The 15,951-nt window shown below is 38.5% G+C and overlaps 1 protein-coding gene across 1 annotated transcript in view; it reads left to right on the top strand.

Moving 5' to 3' along the window:
• The window catches only part of EYS (eyes shut homolog (Drosophila)), a 1,189,235-nt gene that overhangs the window by 713,875 nt on the left and 459,409 nt on the right, over window positions 1–15,951 (top strand). Inside the window, 1 exon segment of the mRNA XM_006096829.1 lies at window positions 14,918–15,068. Coding sequence (XP_006096891.1) covers window positions 14,918–15,068 — 151 coding nt within the window.

The following is a 15,951-nucleotide window of genomic DNA, read 5'->3' as shown; positions in this document are numbered from 1 at the left end:
TGTGCCTAATAGGGGGGAGCTCCCCAAAGCCCTGATCGCCCTGCGGCTCTGTGTTTGACAGGGTGCGGCGCCCCAACCCCCTGATCGGCCCTGCTCTGTGTGTGACAGGGTGCGGCACCCCCCCCCCCCACGGGCCCTGCTCTGTGTGTAACAGGGTAGAGCCATAACCTCCCCATTGGCCCTGCCCTGAGTGTGACAGGGGGCAGTGCCCCAACTCCCCTATCGGCCCTACTCTGTGAGTGACAGGGGGGAGCTCCTCAACCCCCTGATCGGCCCTGCTCTGTGCGTGACAGGGGGGAGCTCCCCAGCCCCCTGATCGACCCTGCTCTGTGTGTGACAGGGTACGGAGCCCCAACCCCCCTGATGGGCCCTGCTCTGTGAGTGACAGGGGGCAGCGCCCCAACCCCCTGATCGGCCCTGCTCTGTGCATGACAGGGGGTGGCGCCGCAACCTCCCCATCGAACCTGCCTTGAGTGTGACAGGGGGCGGTGCCCCAACCCCCCAATCGGCCCTACCCTGAGTGTGACTGAGGGTGGCATCGCAACCTCCCGATCCGCCCTGCTCTGTGCATGACGGGGCGGCGCCCCAACTCCCCAATCGGCCCTGCTCTGAGCCCCACCAGGGGCTGCACCTAGGGATTGGGCGTGCCCTCTGCCACCCGGGAGCAGGCCTAAACCAGCAGGTCCTTATCTCCCGAGGGGTTCCAGACTGTGAGAGGGCACAGGCTGGGCTGGGGGACCCCCCTCCCCCCCCCGAGTGCACAAATTTTTGTGCACTGGGCCTCTAGTATATATATATATAGAGTAGTTGTGGAATATATATATATATATTCCATGCTAAAAGGCTGTTAAATCGCATTGTTTACCCATATCTTCAGAAGAAAATCACTTCTACTGTCATGGTAAACAACCTGCTTCCCTATTTATAATGGTCTGGCCCTCTAGCAACTTCAGCTAATTTGCCTACAAACGTCAGGTGGTCATAATAATCTCGCCACTCAGTGTGTATAAACCCTCTTTAAAACTAATAAATTGTATTTCAAAGTTAATCTTCTGCTTTGCTTTATGCTTTCAATAATTTTAAACATAAAAATTCAGGTATAGTTTATGAGTATTCAGAAATTATGTATATATTTTAAAATATTTTGTTTATATAATTTTGCCAAACAATATAAGGTGTAAATCTATGCTAAATTAATCTAATTTATAAATTTTCTTGGTGGTGTTTTTCTAAGGCAGATTTTTCATCTCAAGGAAATATTACTAGAAATGGTTTAATTGCTCATAATGATAAAGATAATTACATATATTGTTCTTGATTATTTTTAATCAGTGATCTTAGTATTTAATAATCAAATGTCAAATATTTTTATACTATGTTTTATAGGTCCTGAAATATAATTTAATTAGAATCTCTGTATTAATGTAATTAATAACCACATCACTGGTTTTTAATGCCAATCACAAATGCAAAAATATATTTAGAAATGCAGTGAAGAGATCTGAAGTTTTAGCAAGGAACAGTCCTTCAGAAGAATCATGACATGATGTAGAATAACTTCTGTTCTAATAGGAACACAAGGGAAAACATGCCTAGGTTTTAAGATTATGTACCCTACAGGAAAAGATCAACTCGAATAAGACGTACTTTAGAATTAGCCAGAAAACAACTCAATTGCATGGTACTTTCAATACTAAATTCAAAGTGTTTAGCTGCTTTTTGTTCAGTTGCCCATATTTGTTAGAAAATCTGAGTATGGCTCAATGAATGCAAACAGTTACTTTGCCTGTGGAAAGCCCCATGGGCAAAGGGATAAATCTGCCCTAACATGGAGACCAGGGAAAACCTGGTCACAGTGGAGGTAGCATCTAAGCTGGTAATTTGTGGGCTTCCTGACTTAGGATCACACTTATTAAGGGTAGAAAAGACTAGTTGGTGTACTTCTGGGAACACCACTGATGCAGAATTGATTTTTTTAAGGTCAGTAGGCTAATGCCTAGGTTTTATTAAAAAACCAAAGATAGACAAAAAGAACTCCATCAAATGAGAGGTTATTTTTTTCACTGGAGAGACAAAACATGGAAATATCAAACAATCCCATGATGAGAAGACAGTACATAATTGAATGCAAAAATGAAGGGTATACTATAGGTGGTAGTAGAGGTAAAGAGATAATTGAGACTACAAATATTAATAGCATTTTAAGTAATAAGTGAAGCTCACATAAGTTTTTATTTATGATTAGTATTTAAATGGGGAAAAGAGAAATCTTGGCAGGTGGGAGAATGAGGGGACTGATCTACGTGTGGCAGAAAATTCCCCTTGTGCAGCTGTCAGAGTTACAGGAAATTAAAGAAGAGCCAGAACTGGAGGGGTGGGTGCTTAAATTCCAGCTGCATATTTTTAGACTTAACCCTTTTGGCAATGCTCAGCCATTCAGAGTTTTAAATTGGGGAGTTGAACTTATCGTACTTTTTACAAAGATATGATGGGGCAGTGGAAGCTGGGAGCAACTAATTCCATGTCACCTGTGGAAACTACTTGAATAAATATTATAGGAATGGAACAAAAAGAGCCCCTATAACTGCTTAATTCCCTTTAAAGAATCAATTTTCAGATGGAACTTAATAAATACCTTCTAAGCTAAATGAATATAAAATATCCCTAGATAGCTGGGGTACTTTGATCTGATAAAAAGCAATATATTGGCATCAAATACCTAAATTGATGTCTATCTTTTATTTTTCGTTGTCTGAACAAAAAGCTTCTGGGTCCAAATCCTCTCTAAAAAGAAAGAATTGTTATTTTGACTTTGTAGCAATTTCTTTATATTTTTATAGCTGATTAAATAAAGTAATTATTTCAATATATAAATATGATAGGCAATCAACAAAGAGAATACACACATTCAGGTTCTATGGAAAGTTTTATCACTGTCACTTAAAAACAGCTTTCTTAAACATAAGATGGAAGCCAGAGTAATTTTAAATCATGACTTTTTATTTTATTAATATTTTTAAATCCTCACTGGAGGAATGAGGATTTTTTTTCCTTTGATTTTTTTTTAAAGAGTAGAATGGAGGGAGGGAGGGTAGGAGGGAAGGAGGAGGAGAGAGAAATATCAATATTAGAGAGACACATTTATAGGTTGCCTCCCACATGTGCCCTAATAGGGGGTAGGTATCAAACCTGCAAACCAAGGTGCATGCCTTTGTCTGGGAATTGAACCAGAGATCCTCCAGTGCAGAGACCAGTGCTCTATCCACTGGGCCATGCAGGCCAGGGCTATTAAAAATGTTTAATGTTGACATTATTATAGTTGTCCCCGTTTCCCCCCCACTTTGCCTACCTCCACCCACCCCCATGACTTTTATAATGCTCAAGAATAATCAGATGAGAGAGAGTTGATTTCCAACATGATGGAGTTTTTATTTACTAGAGCCCCAATGCATGAAATTCGTGCACGGGTAGGCCTTTGCAGCCCCCGCTGCCTCCGCTGCTGCCTCGAAGCCCCGGTCACCTTGGCTGGCCCTCGCAGCCCTGGCTTTGTCCGTAAGGTCGTCCGGAAGGTCATCCGGACAGTCGTGTGCTGTTCAGCCATTCAGTTGATTTGCATATTATGCTTTTATTGTTATAGATGAGATTGGACTAATCCATGTATCCCTTCCACTCTACTAACGCATGTGAAAGTTTATAACTTGTTGCTGTTTGATGATATGGTAGCCATGCAAATAATAAAACAGTAGGTAGGTTACCCACATCTCTGTTGTGCTCAGCATAGTTGTTTGACCTTTCTTGGGATCTACCCCGAGTACCTAAACAGAGTGGATAGGATTTATGGCACACTAAACTTTTCTTCAGGTTCTAATTAGTGGAGAGATGTTAATGATTACTATTATGTGAATACAAATGACAAATATGAACAATCACTGCAAGTTTGGGAAAAGAGCAATTAAAGGTAGTTCAAACACCAGGCGTCCTCCGGAGAGTTCTATATATATTTATAATTATGCAGAATAAATTTGTCTACTCATTTGACCTTTAAAGCACCCTGTATGCTGATTTTAGAGAAAGCATTAAAAAGCCTTGATAGAAAAATTTTACACTGCATGGTGTGCTAGGCAAACTGTATCATCAGCAAAAGCTAAACAATAATGTTGTAAGACTGTTTTCCTACCTTCAGTCAATTCCTGTTAGATTCAGTCGGGCACAATCAGAACAGCGTGACCTCCATTCTAATGAGCCTAAGGGGAAAGATACGACTGCTGTTAAGAAGTGCGCGTCTCTTGAATAAAATAACAATCCTGCTAGATGAAATATTAGAATTGCATTTTCGGCAAAGAAAACCTGATAGTCTACATTGTTATAAAGGAGGCGTTCTTACCTTTCATTTTCCTTCAGTTTAGCTGCCTGCTCTCTGGAATATGTGTATGAGAAAAGATGATATGGCATCCTTGTATTCAATTACCAAGGGTAATTTATTTCAGAAATGATAATAGCTTTGAAAACAAGAATAAGCAGTGCAGAAATTTAAGCATGAAAGAAAATTCTCATACTTATCCAAAGATGAAAGCCTACAGAATTAGTAGATACTAATAGTGCTCTTGATTGTGAAGCAGTCTACCCTCTGTGACAATGAATAGAAATTATATTAAAAATAAAAATCATAAATTTCAAGGAAAAGCTTTGAATGTGATGTCTATAAGAACTAATTTTCTTATGTGATATATGAACCTTTCCCCAGTTATCAGTTCTATTCATTAATCCAGATCAAAGGTCATTTACAAGTCTATATCTTGGATTATAGTCAAAGGCCAATCACCTGATCCACTGCTATTCATGCAGAAAACCTTCTTAAGGAATTAAATTCAATGTGGTTAACACTAATTAAGAGAGACATGTTCTGAGATTTTAACAAAAACTATTATCAGGTTCAGCTCCAGTTAAAGAATCAAATTCCATACTCAATTAATATTAATACTGCTTTACTGATATGATTGTAATATATGAAAGATCTTCTTGTACATGGATGGGGTCAAATATCTCTGTACCTCAGTACTCTCATTACCTCCATCTGTGTCAGTCAGGGCTTTACCAGAGAAGAGGACACAACAGAAAATATATATTGAGATTTAGTTTAAGGAATTGGCTTATGCGATTATGGAGTATGACTGAATAAGTACAAAATGTGTAAAATATTTCCATCAAGGCCTGTAGGCTGGAAACTTTTGAGCAGAAGCTGATGCTGTGGAATTTCTTCTTCCCAGGAAAACCAGTTTTGCTCTTAAAGCTTTTGAAATTGATTGGATGAGGTCCATCCACATTATGGTGGTAATGTTCTTTACCTAAAGTCAACTGATTGTTGAAATAGATGTTAGCCACATCTACAAAATGCCTTAATAGCAGCAGCTAGATTAGTGTTTGATTGAATAACAGGGGCTATAGTTTAGGTAAATTGTCACATAAAACCAGCAGAAAATTTTCTGAAGAAAATTTAGGAATTTACAATCTAAGTATAGAGAAAGCTTATATACTGAAAATCAGCTTCTAGGAAAATTCCCTAAGAAAATAAATAGATTTGTGTATTAGGATATATGAAATAGGCATGCATTAGTTTCAAAGAAAGGAGTGAAAAAACCGGAGAAAAGGATGCCAAAATACCTAATGACTAGACATTTTAGAAAAAAAGAGTACAAACATATGAACTATTACTATACATTCATTAAAATTAATAGTTTTCAATAATATTAACATACATAAATGTTTACATTATATTATTAAATTACGAAAGAAGCCAAACTGTGAAAAAGTTTATGTAACATTCTCAGCTTTGGGGACATTCTGTAATAAAATGAAAATTTTAGATTGTAATGGAATGATAATTATAGTTCCTCCTGGGATAAATGTAGGTTTTTCTTTGTTTGTTTTTGCTTTTCCTTTTTTATATTTTTAGCAGTTTATTCTAATACTTGTAATTGGAAAAAATAAGACATACAATTTTAAAAGTAAAATGCTGTCTGTCAGTCTTTAAGCACTTTCCAGACAGTGTCCTGTAAAGTTGCTCAATATCCCACACATACAAAATTCCACATGCAAGTCCTTGTTCCAGGTGTAAGGATATATACTAATAAAAGTGTAATATGCTAATTAGACCGGACAACCAAACGACCTTCCGGATGTCATTCCAGACGTCCTTCTGGACTAAGCTGCAGTGGTGGTGGCCAAGGCAGAGGCATTTAAGGGAGATCAGGCAGGCATGTAGAGGGGTTAGCGGTGATCAGACAGGCAGGCAGAGTGGTTAGGGGCAATCAGGCAGGCAGGCCAGCGGTTAGGAGCCAGCAGCCCCGGATTGCGAGAGGGTGCAGGCCGGGCTGAGGGACCCCCACTCCCATACATGAATTTTGTGCACTGGGCCTCTAGTGCAGTAATAACATAACAAAGACTGTTGACATTGTAATGAATGAACTAATATCTGTACAGAATGTAATGTGTCCCACATGCTCAAAGTAGAGAATATGAAGATCTGGTATTAAACTGAACTCTTGTTATCAATTGTAGGCAGAAAAAGCCTTTAAAACTCCATCTCATTCATTTCCCTTCCAATTTTCATTCTCACTCAGAATCTCACGTCTCTAGTAAGTTTCTATTATTCTTCCCTCTTCCTATCATAATTATCTATCATTCAAGGATCATTTCTGGGGTATTTCTAACTTGAATTCATTTCTATTGTATTGTAATCCTTACTACACACCTTACCTAATAAAAGAGAAACATGTAAATTGATGGTCTCTCCGCTACACCCACCAGCCAATTGGATGAGTATGCTAATTAACCCAACAAAGATGGCGGTTAATTTGCATACATAGGTGCCCAACAGCCTGGGTCCCGGGAACATCATCGGCACCCAGGTCACTCGAGGTAGTGCCCACTTAACCCACCCAAACATCTCAAACCCACCCTTTGTGAGCTCTGAGCAGCCTAGGAAGGGCCTGAGCCAGGGGGCTCCTGGGCAGGGCTGAGCCTGCAATCAAAGCCAAGGGGGCCACTGCCTAAGCCTAAAGCCTCAGCCAGAGGCTTTAGGCTTGAGCAGGGGTGGAGCTGGCAATCGCAGGGGTCTGGGTGTCCCTTGCCCAGGCCTAAAGCCTTGTTAGAGGCTATAGGCCTGGGCAGGGTCAGAGCCGGCGATCAGAGGAGTCTGGGGGTCCCCTGCCTAGGCCTGAAGCCTCGGCCAGAGGCTGTAGGCCTGGGCAGGGGCAGAGCCTGTGATAGGAGGGGTCTGGGGGTCCCCTGCCCAGGCCTACAACCTCAGCCAGAGGCTGTAGGCCTGGACAGGGGTGGAGCCGGCGATCGGAGTGAACTACAGAGGAAACACCTTTTCTGACCGCTCATTGACTAAGCTCCCCATATGCCACTGATAATATTCTTAGTAACTTGGGTAATAAGAATCCAAAAAGGTGATCTAGGGTTTTCCACCACACTCCTGGAGAAAAAAATGAAGGTCCACTGCTGGAGGACTAAGTAATGTCATATCCTGCCCTAGCTGGTTTGGCTCAGTGGATAATGCCTCGGCCTGCCCACCGCAGGGCCTGGGTTCAGTTCTGACCAAGAGCATGTACCTAGGTTGCAGGCTCCTCCCTGGCCAGGGCCCAGGTCAGGGTTCATGCAGGAGACAACCAATCAAAGTGTTCCTCTCACTTTGATGTTTCTCTCTGTCTTTCCCTTTCTCTTCCACTTTCTCTAAAAATCAATGGAAACATATCCTCAGGTGAGGATAAAAAAAAAGAAAGAAAGAAAGAAATGTCATATCCTATGAAAGACACATCTTGAAAATGCCTAAAGAAAGTTGTCATTTTTTCATGGTGAAGGGACTGGAGTCCATGTTGATGAAAACCCCTTGGTGGCTGCGGTGACTGGCAGTGGCTGCTGCAGTGTGGTGATGAGGCTGGTGCCTTCCCCTGATCAGCCCGGTCGCCTCCCACAAAGGGAGGCAAGACTGCGGCTTAGGCCCACTCCCCAAGGGGAGCAGGGGGCTGGCCTAAGCCATCAGTAGGACATCCCCTAAGGGCTCCCAGTATGTGAGAGGGGGCAGGCTGGGCTGAGGGACCCCCACCCCTGGTGCACAAATTTTGTGCACCGGGCCCCTAGTCTTAAATTAACATATATTGTATTTCACACTACTCATTATTATTCTCTAAATAAGTCATTCCAAAAGATAGAGACCACAGTTGAATATGGACTAAGTGCAGATATGTAAATGAAGAAAAAAAACAGGTAGAACATTTACTTCCCATTGGATTAAATATTCTAATATTTTATATAAATATAAGAAACATGTATATTTGTCAGACACAAGTATGCAGGTGTGTGTACACATGTTTGTATGTATATATACACATATATTTAGCCTTTAAGTTTTAGAATATAGAATAACTTTTATTCTTGATAAAAATACCACTGATAATTTGGGAATAAAAATTAGATTTTAAATCATTATTGTTGAAAGTATTACATATGCCCCTCTTTTTCCCCCTCTTGACATCTTATAACCCATCTCCACCCCCGACCTAGGCCTTCACCACACTACTGTCTGTGTCCATGGATTATGCATATATGTATACAAGTAATCTCTTCCCACCCACCCACCCTCCGCCACCTTCCCTCTGAGATTGCACATTCTGTTCCATGCTTCTATGTCTCTGGATCTATTTTGTTCATCAGTTTATTTTGTTCATTAGATTCCACATATGATTGAAATCATGTGATACTTGTCTTTCTCTGTCTGGCTTATTTAACTTAACATAATCCTCTCCAGGTCCTTCCATGCTGTATCAAAGGGTTAGAGATCCTTCTTTTTTACTGCTTCATACTATCCCATAGTGTAAATGTACTACAGCTTTTTTATCCACTCATCTACTGATTGGCACTTGGGGTGTTTCCAGATCTTAGCTGTTATAAATTGTGACATGTCAAAATCTTTGAAGAAGCCCTAGCTGGTTTGGTTCAATGGATAGAGCATCAGCCCATGGACTGAAGGGTCCCGTGTTCAGTTCTGGTCAAGAGCACGTACTGTGGTTGCAAGCTCCATCCCCAGTCCTGGTTTGGGTGCATACGGGAGGCAACCAATCGATGTGTCTCTCTCTGTCTCTCCCCCCTCCCTTCCACTCTCTCTAAAATGAAAAAATGTTTGGGTGAGGATTAACAACAACAAAAAATATATTTGAGGAAGAGTTGTAAGAGAGGATACTGGCATACCAAATATCAAAATAAATTATGCCACTTCAATAATTAAAGCAATACAATTGGTTTCAAATATTACAGTGAACGTGTATAAAATTCAATCTGCTATATACATAGAATCTCATTATAAAGTATTGATGACATTCAAATTTGTCTCTAAACATAAAATATTAGCAAATATTTTTTGGATGGGAAGAATTTTTATGCAGATAATACATCGAAAATACTGATAGATCCTATATGAATATAAATATAAAACTGAACAAAATCTTCAACATTCTGACAATACTTATTGGAATCAAATTTCTAGAATGTAATTTAGCAATTTGATGATAAATCTTTAAAATTGTCTATAATTTTATTTAATAATTTACTTCTTGAAATACTTCAAAAGGACATAACCAAATAATGGTGAGATAACGTTCAAGAATTATCATGTAATTATTTATTATTTTAAAATCTTAGAAACTAAATATCCAATAATGTCTTTTCTTAAACTATTATATAATCATATAAGGAAATTATGTATATCAGTGGTTCCCAAACTTATTTGGCCTACCGTCCCCTTTCCAGAAAAAATATTACTCAGCCCCTGGAAATTAATTTTTTTTAAAAATTTTAATAGCAGTTACTCATTGCCCCCAAATGCACCTGTGGCCAACACCACCCCCCTGGATCGCTGCAGCGCCTACCAGGGGCGGTAGCGCCCACTTTGGGAATCACTGATGTATATGTATCTATTTATCTGTCTATATAAATAGACAGACAGACTGACAGACAGACAGACAGACAGATAGATAGACCATATCTTCTTTAGCCGTTCATCCATTGTTTGGTTATTTCTATATCTTGGCTGTAGTAAATAATGATGAAATGAACATAGGGGCACATACTATATTTTCAAAGTGTTTTCATATCCTTTGGAAAAATACCCAGAAGTAGGATTTGGTTGAACATATGTAGATATATTCTTAAATTTTTAAGGAACCTCCATGTTGTTTTGCATAGTGGCTGCATCAATTTATAATCTCACTGACACTCTCCACCTCCTCCTCCCTGACACTTGTTATTTCTTGTCTTTTGGATAATAAACATTCTAATAGGTGTGTACTGATAGCACATTATTGTTTTAATTCCCTAATAATTAGTGACATAGAATGTATTTCCATGTGTCTTTTGGCCATCTGTAGGCCTAACTTGGGAAAATGTCCGTTCAGATATGCCCATTTTTTAATCAGATTATTTTTGTTGTTGAGTTGTATGAGTTCTTTATACATTTTGAATATTAACCCCTTTGCTGTGTGGAAGGTTTTTAGTTTGGTGCAGTCACATTTCTTATTTGTGCTTTTGTTTCCCTCTCAGGCATGGGAGTATGTTGGACAGAGGAACTTTTGTTGGGTTATAGATATCCGACTAATTGTAGGTTTAAGGAGAGTTACAAACGAGTCTTCTCACTCTGCCATGATGCTCTGCTTTTTATTTTTGTCAGTAAATGAATAGCTTTCTAGAAGCTATAACCTCCATTAGATATTTTTAACAGTTTAGTTGTAATAAGTAATTAACACAGAAAGTTTCTAGTTTGCTTTAAATATAGAATTTAAGAATAAGAAATGGGTTCTAAAAATGTGCAACACATTTTTCTCCCATGTTCTTAATATAGAGAACATCATTTATCTTTTCAAAAATTTTTCAAACCTCTTTTTATAAAAGCCTCAGTATTGGCTTCATGGCCACACTTGGTTTTAGCTCTATTAAGTTTATATAATGATGCAGATGGAAGAGGGATGCAAAGAATCTGTAAATATATTTTAAAGAAAAAAATGTACAGACATCATAGACATGATTTAACTATTTAATTGTTCCCATTTTACATTCAATACAAAAGTGTATAAATGTGTGTATGTTTGTGTTTATGTTAAAACCTGACCATATTGCACTTAACTACAGACTTCTAGGGTCATGAAAACGTTAATAAAATTGGCCATATTCTGGGATGCAGCCTAGGCAAATGAATTTCAAAGACTTGAAAGCAAATAGAAAACATTCTTTGAACAAGCTTGATTTGAGTTTTAATAATTTTTATAATAATAAAAAACAGAAAATCCCTGTATATTTGTAAATTTGTAATACAATTCTGAATAACTCTTGGACCAAATGAGGGAAAAAGAAATTAGAACATATTTTGAACAGTAATAATGAAAATAGAACTTGTTAAACATAACAAAATTAATTCTTAAAGAAAAATTTACAATCTTGAGAGCATAATTTAAGTTAAAAACCTTATAAATATGAGTAAGTTAAGCCCAAAGAAAGTTAAAAAAAGAATATCATAATGATAAGAGCTGACATTAAAGTTGTAGAAAACAAATAGAGAATTAAGACTGTTAACAGTGGCAAAAGTGTGTTCTTTGAAATTTACTACTCCCTGCCAGTATTTATGCACAAAAAATAAAAATAAAATGAGAAATGATACAATTAGTCAGTATCACCAGAAAGAAACATTACTATAGTTCTAATACCAATAAAAATATAATATCAGGAAATTATGAAATATTTTATGCCATACTTTTGAAGGTATAGATTGAATGAAAAAATTTCTAAGAAAAAATACAGTTTGACAAAATGGACATGTTAATACATACATAACTATACTATATTAAATACACTGAATCCATATTTAGTAACTTTTTCAAAGAAAACTTTAAGCCCAAGTGGTTATACTAGTGAATTCTACCATATATAAATGGCAGATATAAAATTAATATTATGTAAACTCTCTGTAGAATATAAGGACAGCATAATCTTGATAGCAAAATTTTATAAGACCAGTATGAGACAGGAAATATGAAGGCCAGTCTCTATTCCTTAAAATGTAGAAAAGTGAACCCTGTGTTTTATAATCAAGACATACATTATAAAAAAAGTTATAATTATTCCAGAAATATACTCAAATATTTAAAAAACCAGTGAACATAATTCATCACAATTAAGAGAAAAAAAGGGAGAACATGATATTTGATAATCTCAACCCAAAAGATGAATGAAGTAAGAGGATTAACTCTACATGTACAAGCATGTTTATAACAGCAATATTCATAATAGTACCAAATGTATGCTAAATCTAGAATAAATAATTTTTGAAATATCAATATAATGATACATCTTGAAAATGAACAAACTACTATTAAATTCAATGACAAAAATGAATATTGAAAACAATGTTGAATTAAGATGGAGGGGACATACAAATGTGTATTTGTGTTGCTAATATTTCTAGGACTTCATACTAGTAATATTCTGCCATTTGACCTATGTAGTGATCACTTGAGTATCTTCACAATATGGTATTTCATAGAGCTTTATTCTTTACCTTCCTCATCATACATGTTATAATTCAATTAAAAGTTTATATAAATATTTGGAAGACAGAATATCACAGTCAAGATATAGAATGGCATTGATAGGTGAATGTTACCTAGGTATCTTATAATATGTGTACTATCATCTCTGAAAGGATTATAATAAAATGTACTTGCTTGGTAGCTAAATAGATAAATAGATTAGGTAAGGATCTACCAACTCTTTTCTGTAAAGAGCTAGGTAGTAAATATTTTGGGCTCTTTGGGCCTTAGGGTCTTAGTTGCAGCTATTCAACTCTGCTGTGAAAGAGCCATAGGTTATGAGTAAAGAAATCGGTGACTCTGTTCCAGTTAGACTTTACTTACAAAGTGGTGGAAAGGCAACATTTGGCCTATATGCCATAGGTTTCAGTCCCTGGATTAGATGATTAAACAGGTGTACAGAGTAAGTGAGACATGCATATCTACATGTTAAAGTACTGTCGAAGTATTTTTTATCTCATCTTTCTAAAATATGGGCACATGAAAATTAATACTGGGAGTTGCCTAATTAAGTTATATTTGATTCATTTTTAAAAAGTTTACATGCTTTGTATCTTAGTATGATTTATATTGCTATAAATAATTACTCATTGCAGTATTACTATTTTTAACCATAAACATGTATTATACATCAGATTCAGAATTCCTTCCCTTACCCTTGGAAGATATGTTCCAAGAACCCCAGTGGGTGCCTGGAACCATAGACTGTACTGAAATTATCACACACACACATATATATAATTTCTTCTCTTATATGTACATATCTATGATAAATTTTAATTTGTAAATTAGTCACAGTAAGATATTAATAATCCTATATAATAAAAGCCTAATATGCAAATCGACCAAACTTTGGAACGACCAGTCACTATGATGCACACTAACAACCAGGAGGCAGATGCTCAATGCAGGAGCTGCCTCCAGCCTGCAGGCCCCAGGCCAGCCAAGGCGGGTGCCAGTGGGGACCCCCCAATTGCCCCGCCAGTCACCCCACAGAGGGAGGCGTCCAGCGGTGGCGGTGGGGGGCAGAGCTGGGGAGCGGGTGGCGCCAGGCTGGCCAAGGCGAGTGCCAGAGGGGACCCCCTGATCGCCCTGCTGGTTGCCCCACAGATTGGCACGAATCGCTGACCAGGCCTAGGGACCCTACCCATGCATAAATTTCATGTACCAGACCTCTAGTAATGAATAATAAAATAAAATAAATGACAATATATTATAATAAAAGTTATATAAATATGGCCCCTCTCTCTCAAAATATCTTGTACTAGCCAGACAGTGTGGCTCAGTGGTTGAGCGTTGACCTATGAATCAGGAGGTCATTGTTCAATTTCTGGTCAGGGCATATGCCTGGGTTGCAGGGCTCAATCCCCAGTGAGGGGCGTGCAGGAGGCAACCCATCAATGATTCTCTCTCATCACTGATGTTTCTATCTCTCTCTCTCTCTCTTCCTTCCTCTTTGAAATCAATAAAAAATATTTTTTAAAAATTATCTTGTACTATACTCACCCTTCTTGTGATGATGTGAGATTATACAATGCCTATGTAATGAGATAAAGTGAGGTGAATGACATACTTAGGCATTGTGACTTACTGTTAGGATACTATATGGATTACTTGAACACAAGTACTGAGATACTGGGACAGTCAATGGAAACTAACTGACTAATGGGCAAATAGCATATATAGCTTGGTTACACAGGACAAGGGGATGATTCATGTCCCGGGCTAGAAGGAGGAAAACAATGTGAGATCATACTACTCAGACTGATGCACAATTTAAAACGTACAAATTATTTATTTCTGGTACTTTCCATTTAATGTTTTTGAACGGAGTTTGACGATATGACTAACTGAAACCATGGAAAGTAAAACTGCAGGTAGGGGACAGTACTGTAACCATATATAAACCAATACTTTTCAATATTTCTAACTCACACAGAAGACTTAACAATGTAAAAAACTAAAGTAGAATATCTTACTCTAACATCGTTTTAATCACAGCTGAAAGAGATCTCTTTATTATCAGGATTTATTTATTTTATTAGGTGATTGCTACAATTTGTTGTTTTATCTAAAATTAACTTTGTATTTATATACTTAAAGCATTAAGTGTTTCTAATTTAGAGCAGATTAATCTATTTCTGGCTTTGTTGGTTTTATGGTGAGATAATCTATTTACTTAAATCTTTCTTCTTTTGTTAATAGCTTAATTAATTGGTCAGATAAATGTTTACACAAAGCATACTAAAACCATAAATTACTTTTCTAAATGGTTGCAGGCAAGAATTGGACCCATGCAAAGCTGAGCTGACTATTCTAGGGAGGACTGTAAAAGCAAGGGAACCTGTCAATCTCGTGTCTGAAAAACCCCTGCCAGAATCATGGTCTGTCTTTATTGGTGGAGTTCCAGATCTTCATGGAGCAAACCAGGTATTTCTATTGATTTTTGTATTGTGTCATTTTATGATGAGAGAGGAAAACTTCATAAAGTTTTCTGGTTTATTGGGCCATCTACATGATTTCAAAAAGAAATTTTGAGACATTCAACAAACATTACTTTATCCTACCAATGTATACTAAAAGTTTACTGTTCTCATTTTTAGAATTGCTCCAGTATTAGGCTGTTTTTCCATCTTATGTAGTACATGTGTGTTACATTTCATGATAATATTAAGCATATGGGCTTTTGTTTACTCCCATGCTAGTGACCAATGGATATATGAAAGGGTTGGCTTACTGAGAAAAAATGGCGGAGGCTTAGACGGACGTGTTGGTGCTGTGTCCCGGACCAGATGGGGGCGAGCAGCTGAAACGGGTAACAATCAGCCCGATCAAGCTGGGGAGGTTCAGCTGAGAGACAGTCTGCAGCCAGGAAAGACAGAAAACTCCTAAAAAATGCGGATGGTTGGAGATTGAGGCTGAAACCTCCCTCTGGGCGCCAGCGCAGCGGCGGGACCGCGCCATCTCAGGCAGCGTTCACCGGCATCCAGAGATCGGCTACTAGCCCAGCGGCTACTGACCCGGAGGCAGCGATTCGCAAACAGCGCGACTGCAAGAGCCAAGGGAGACCTGCACCCCTCCACGGAAAGGTTGGACTTGCCTCGAAGATTCAAGCAACAGCGGCCTCCTGATCACCACACGCCTTCTGAACTGTGGGAACAGGTTGTTGCGTCTGAAGGCCTTCCTTCCACCGGCCAGAAGGGCCACCCACACTTGTGACGGGACCCTTCAGAGGCCCTGCTATCACAAAAGTAGCCGCTGCTCCCACAACCCCCCCAAGGAGTACCTCCCGACCGAGGATCCCCTCCCCCCC

This window comes from Myotis lucifugus, unplaced genomic scaffold (assembly GCF_000147115.1).
Source record: "Myotis lucifugus unplaced genomic scaffold, Myoluc2.0 scaffold_187, whole genome shotgun sequence".
Taxonomy (NCBI): Eukaryota; Metazoa; Chordata; class Mammalia; order Chiroptera; family Vespertilionidae; genus Myotis; species Myotis lucifugus.
This window is presented reverse-complemented; position numbering and strand designations above follow the sequence as displayed.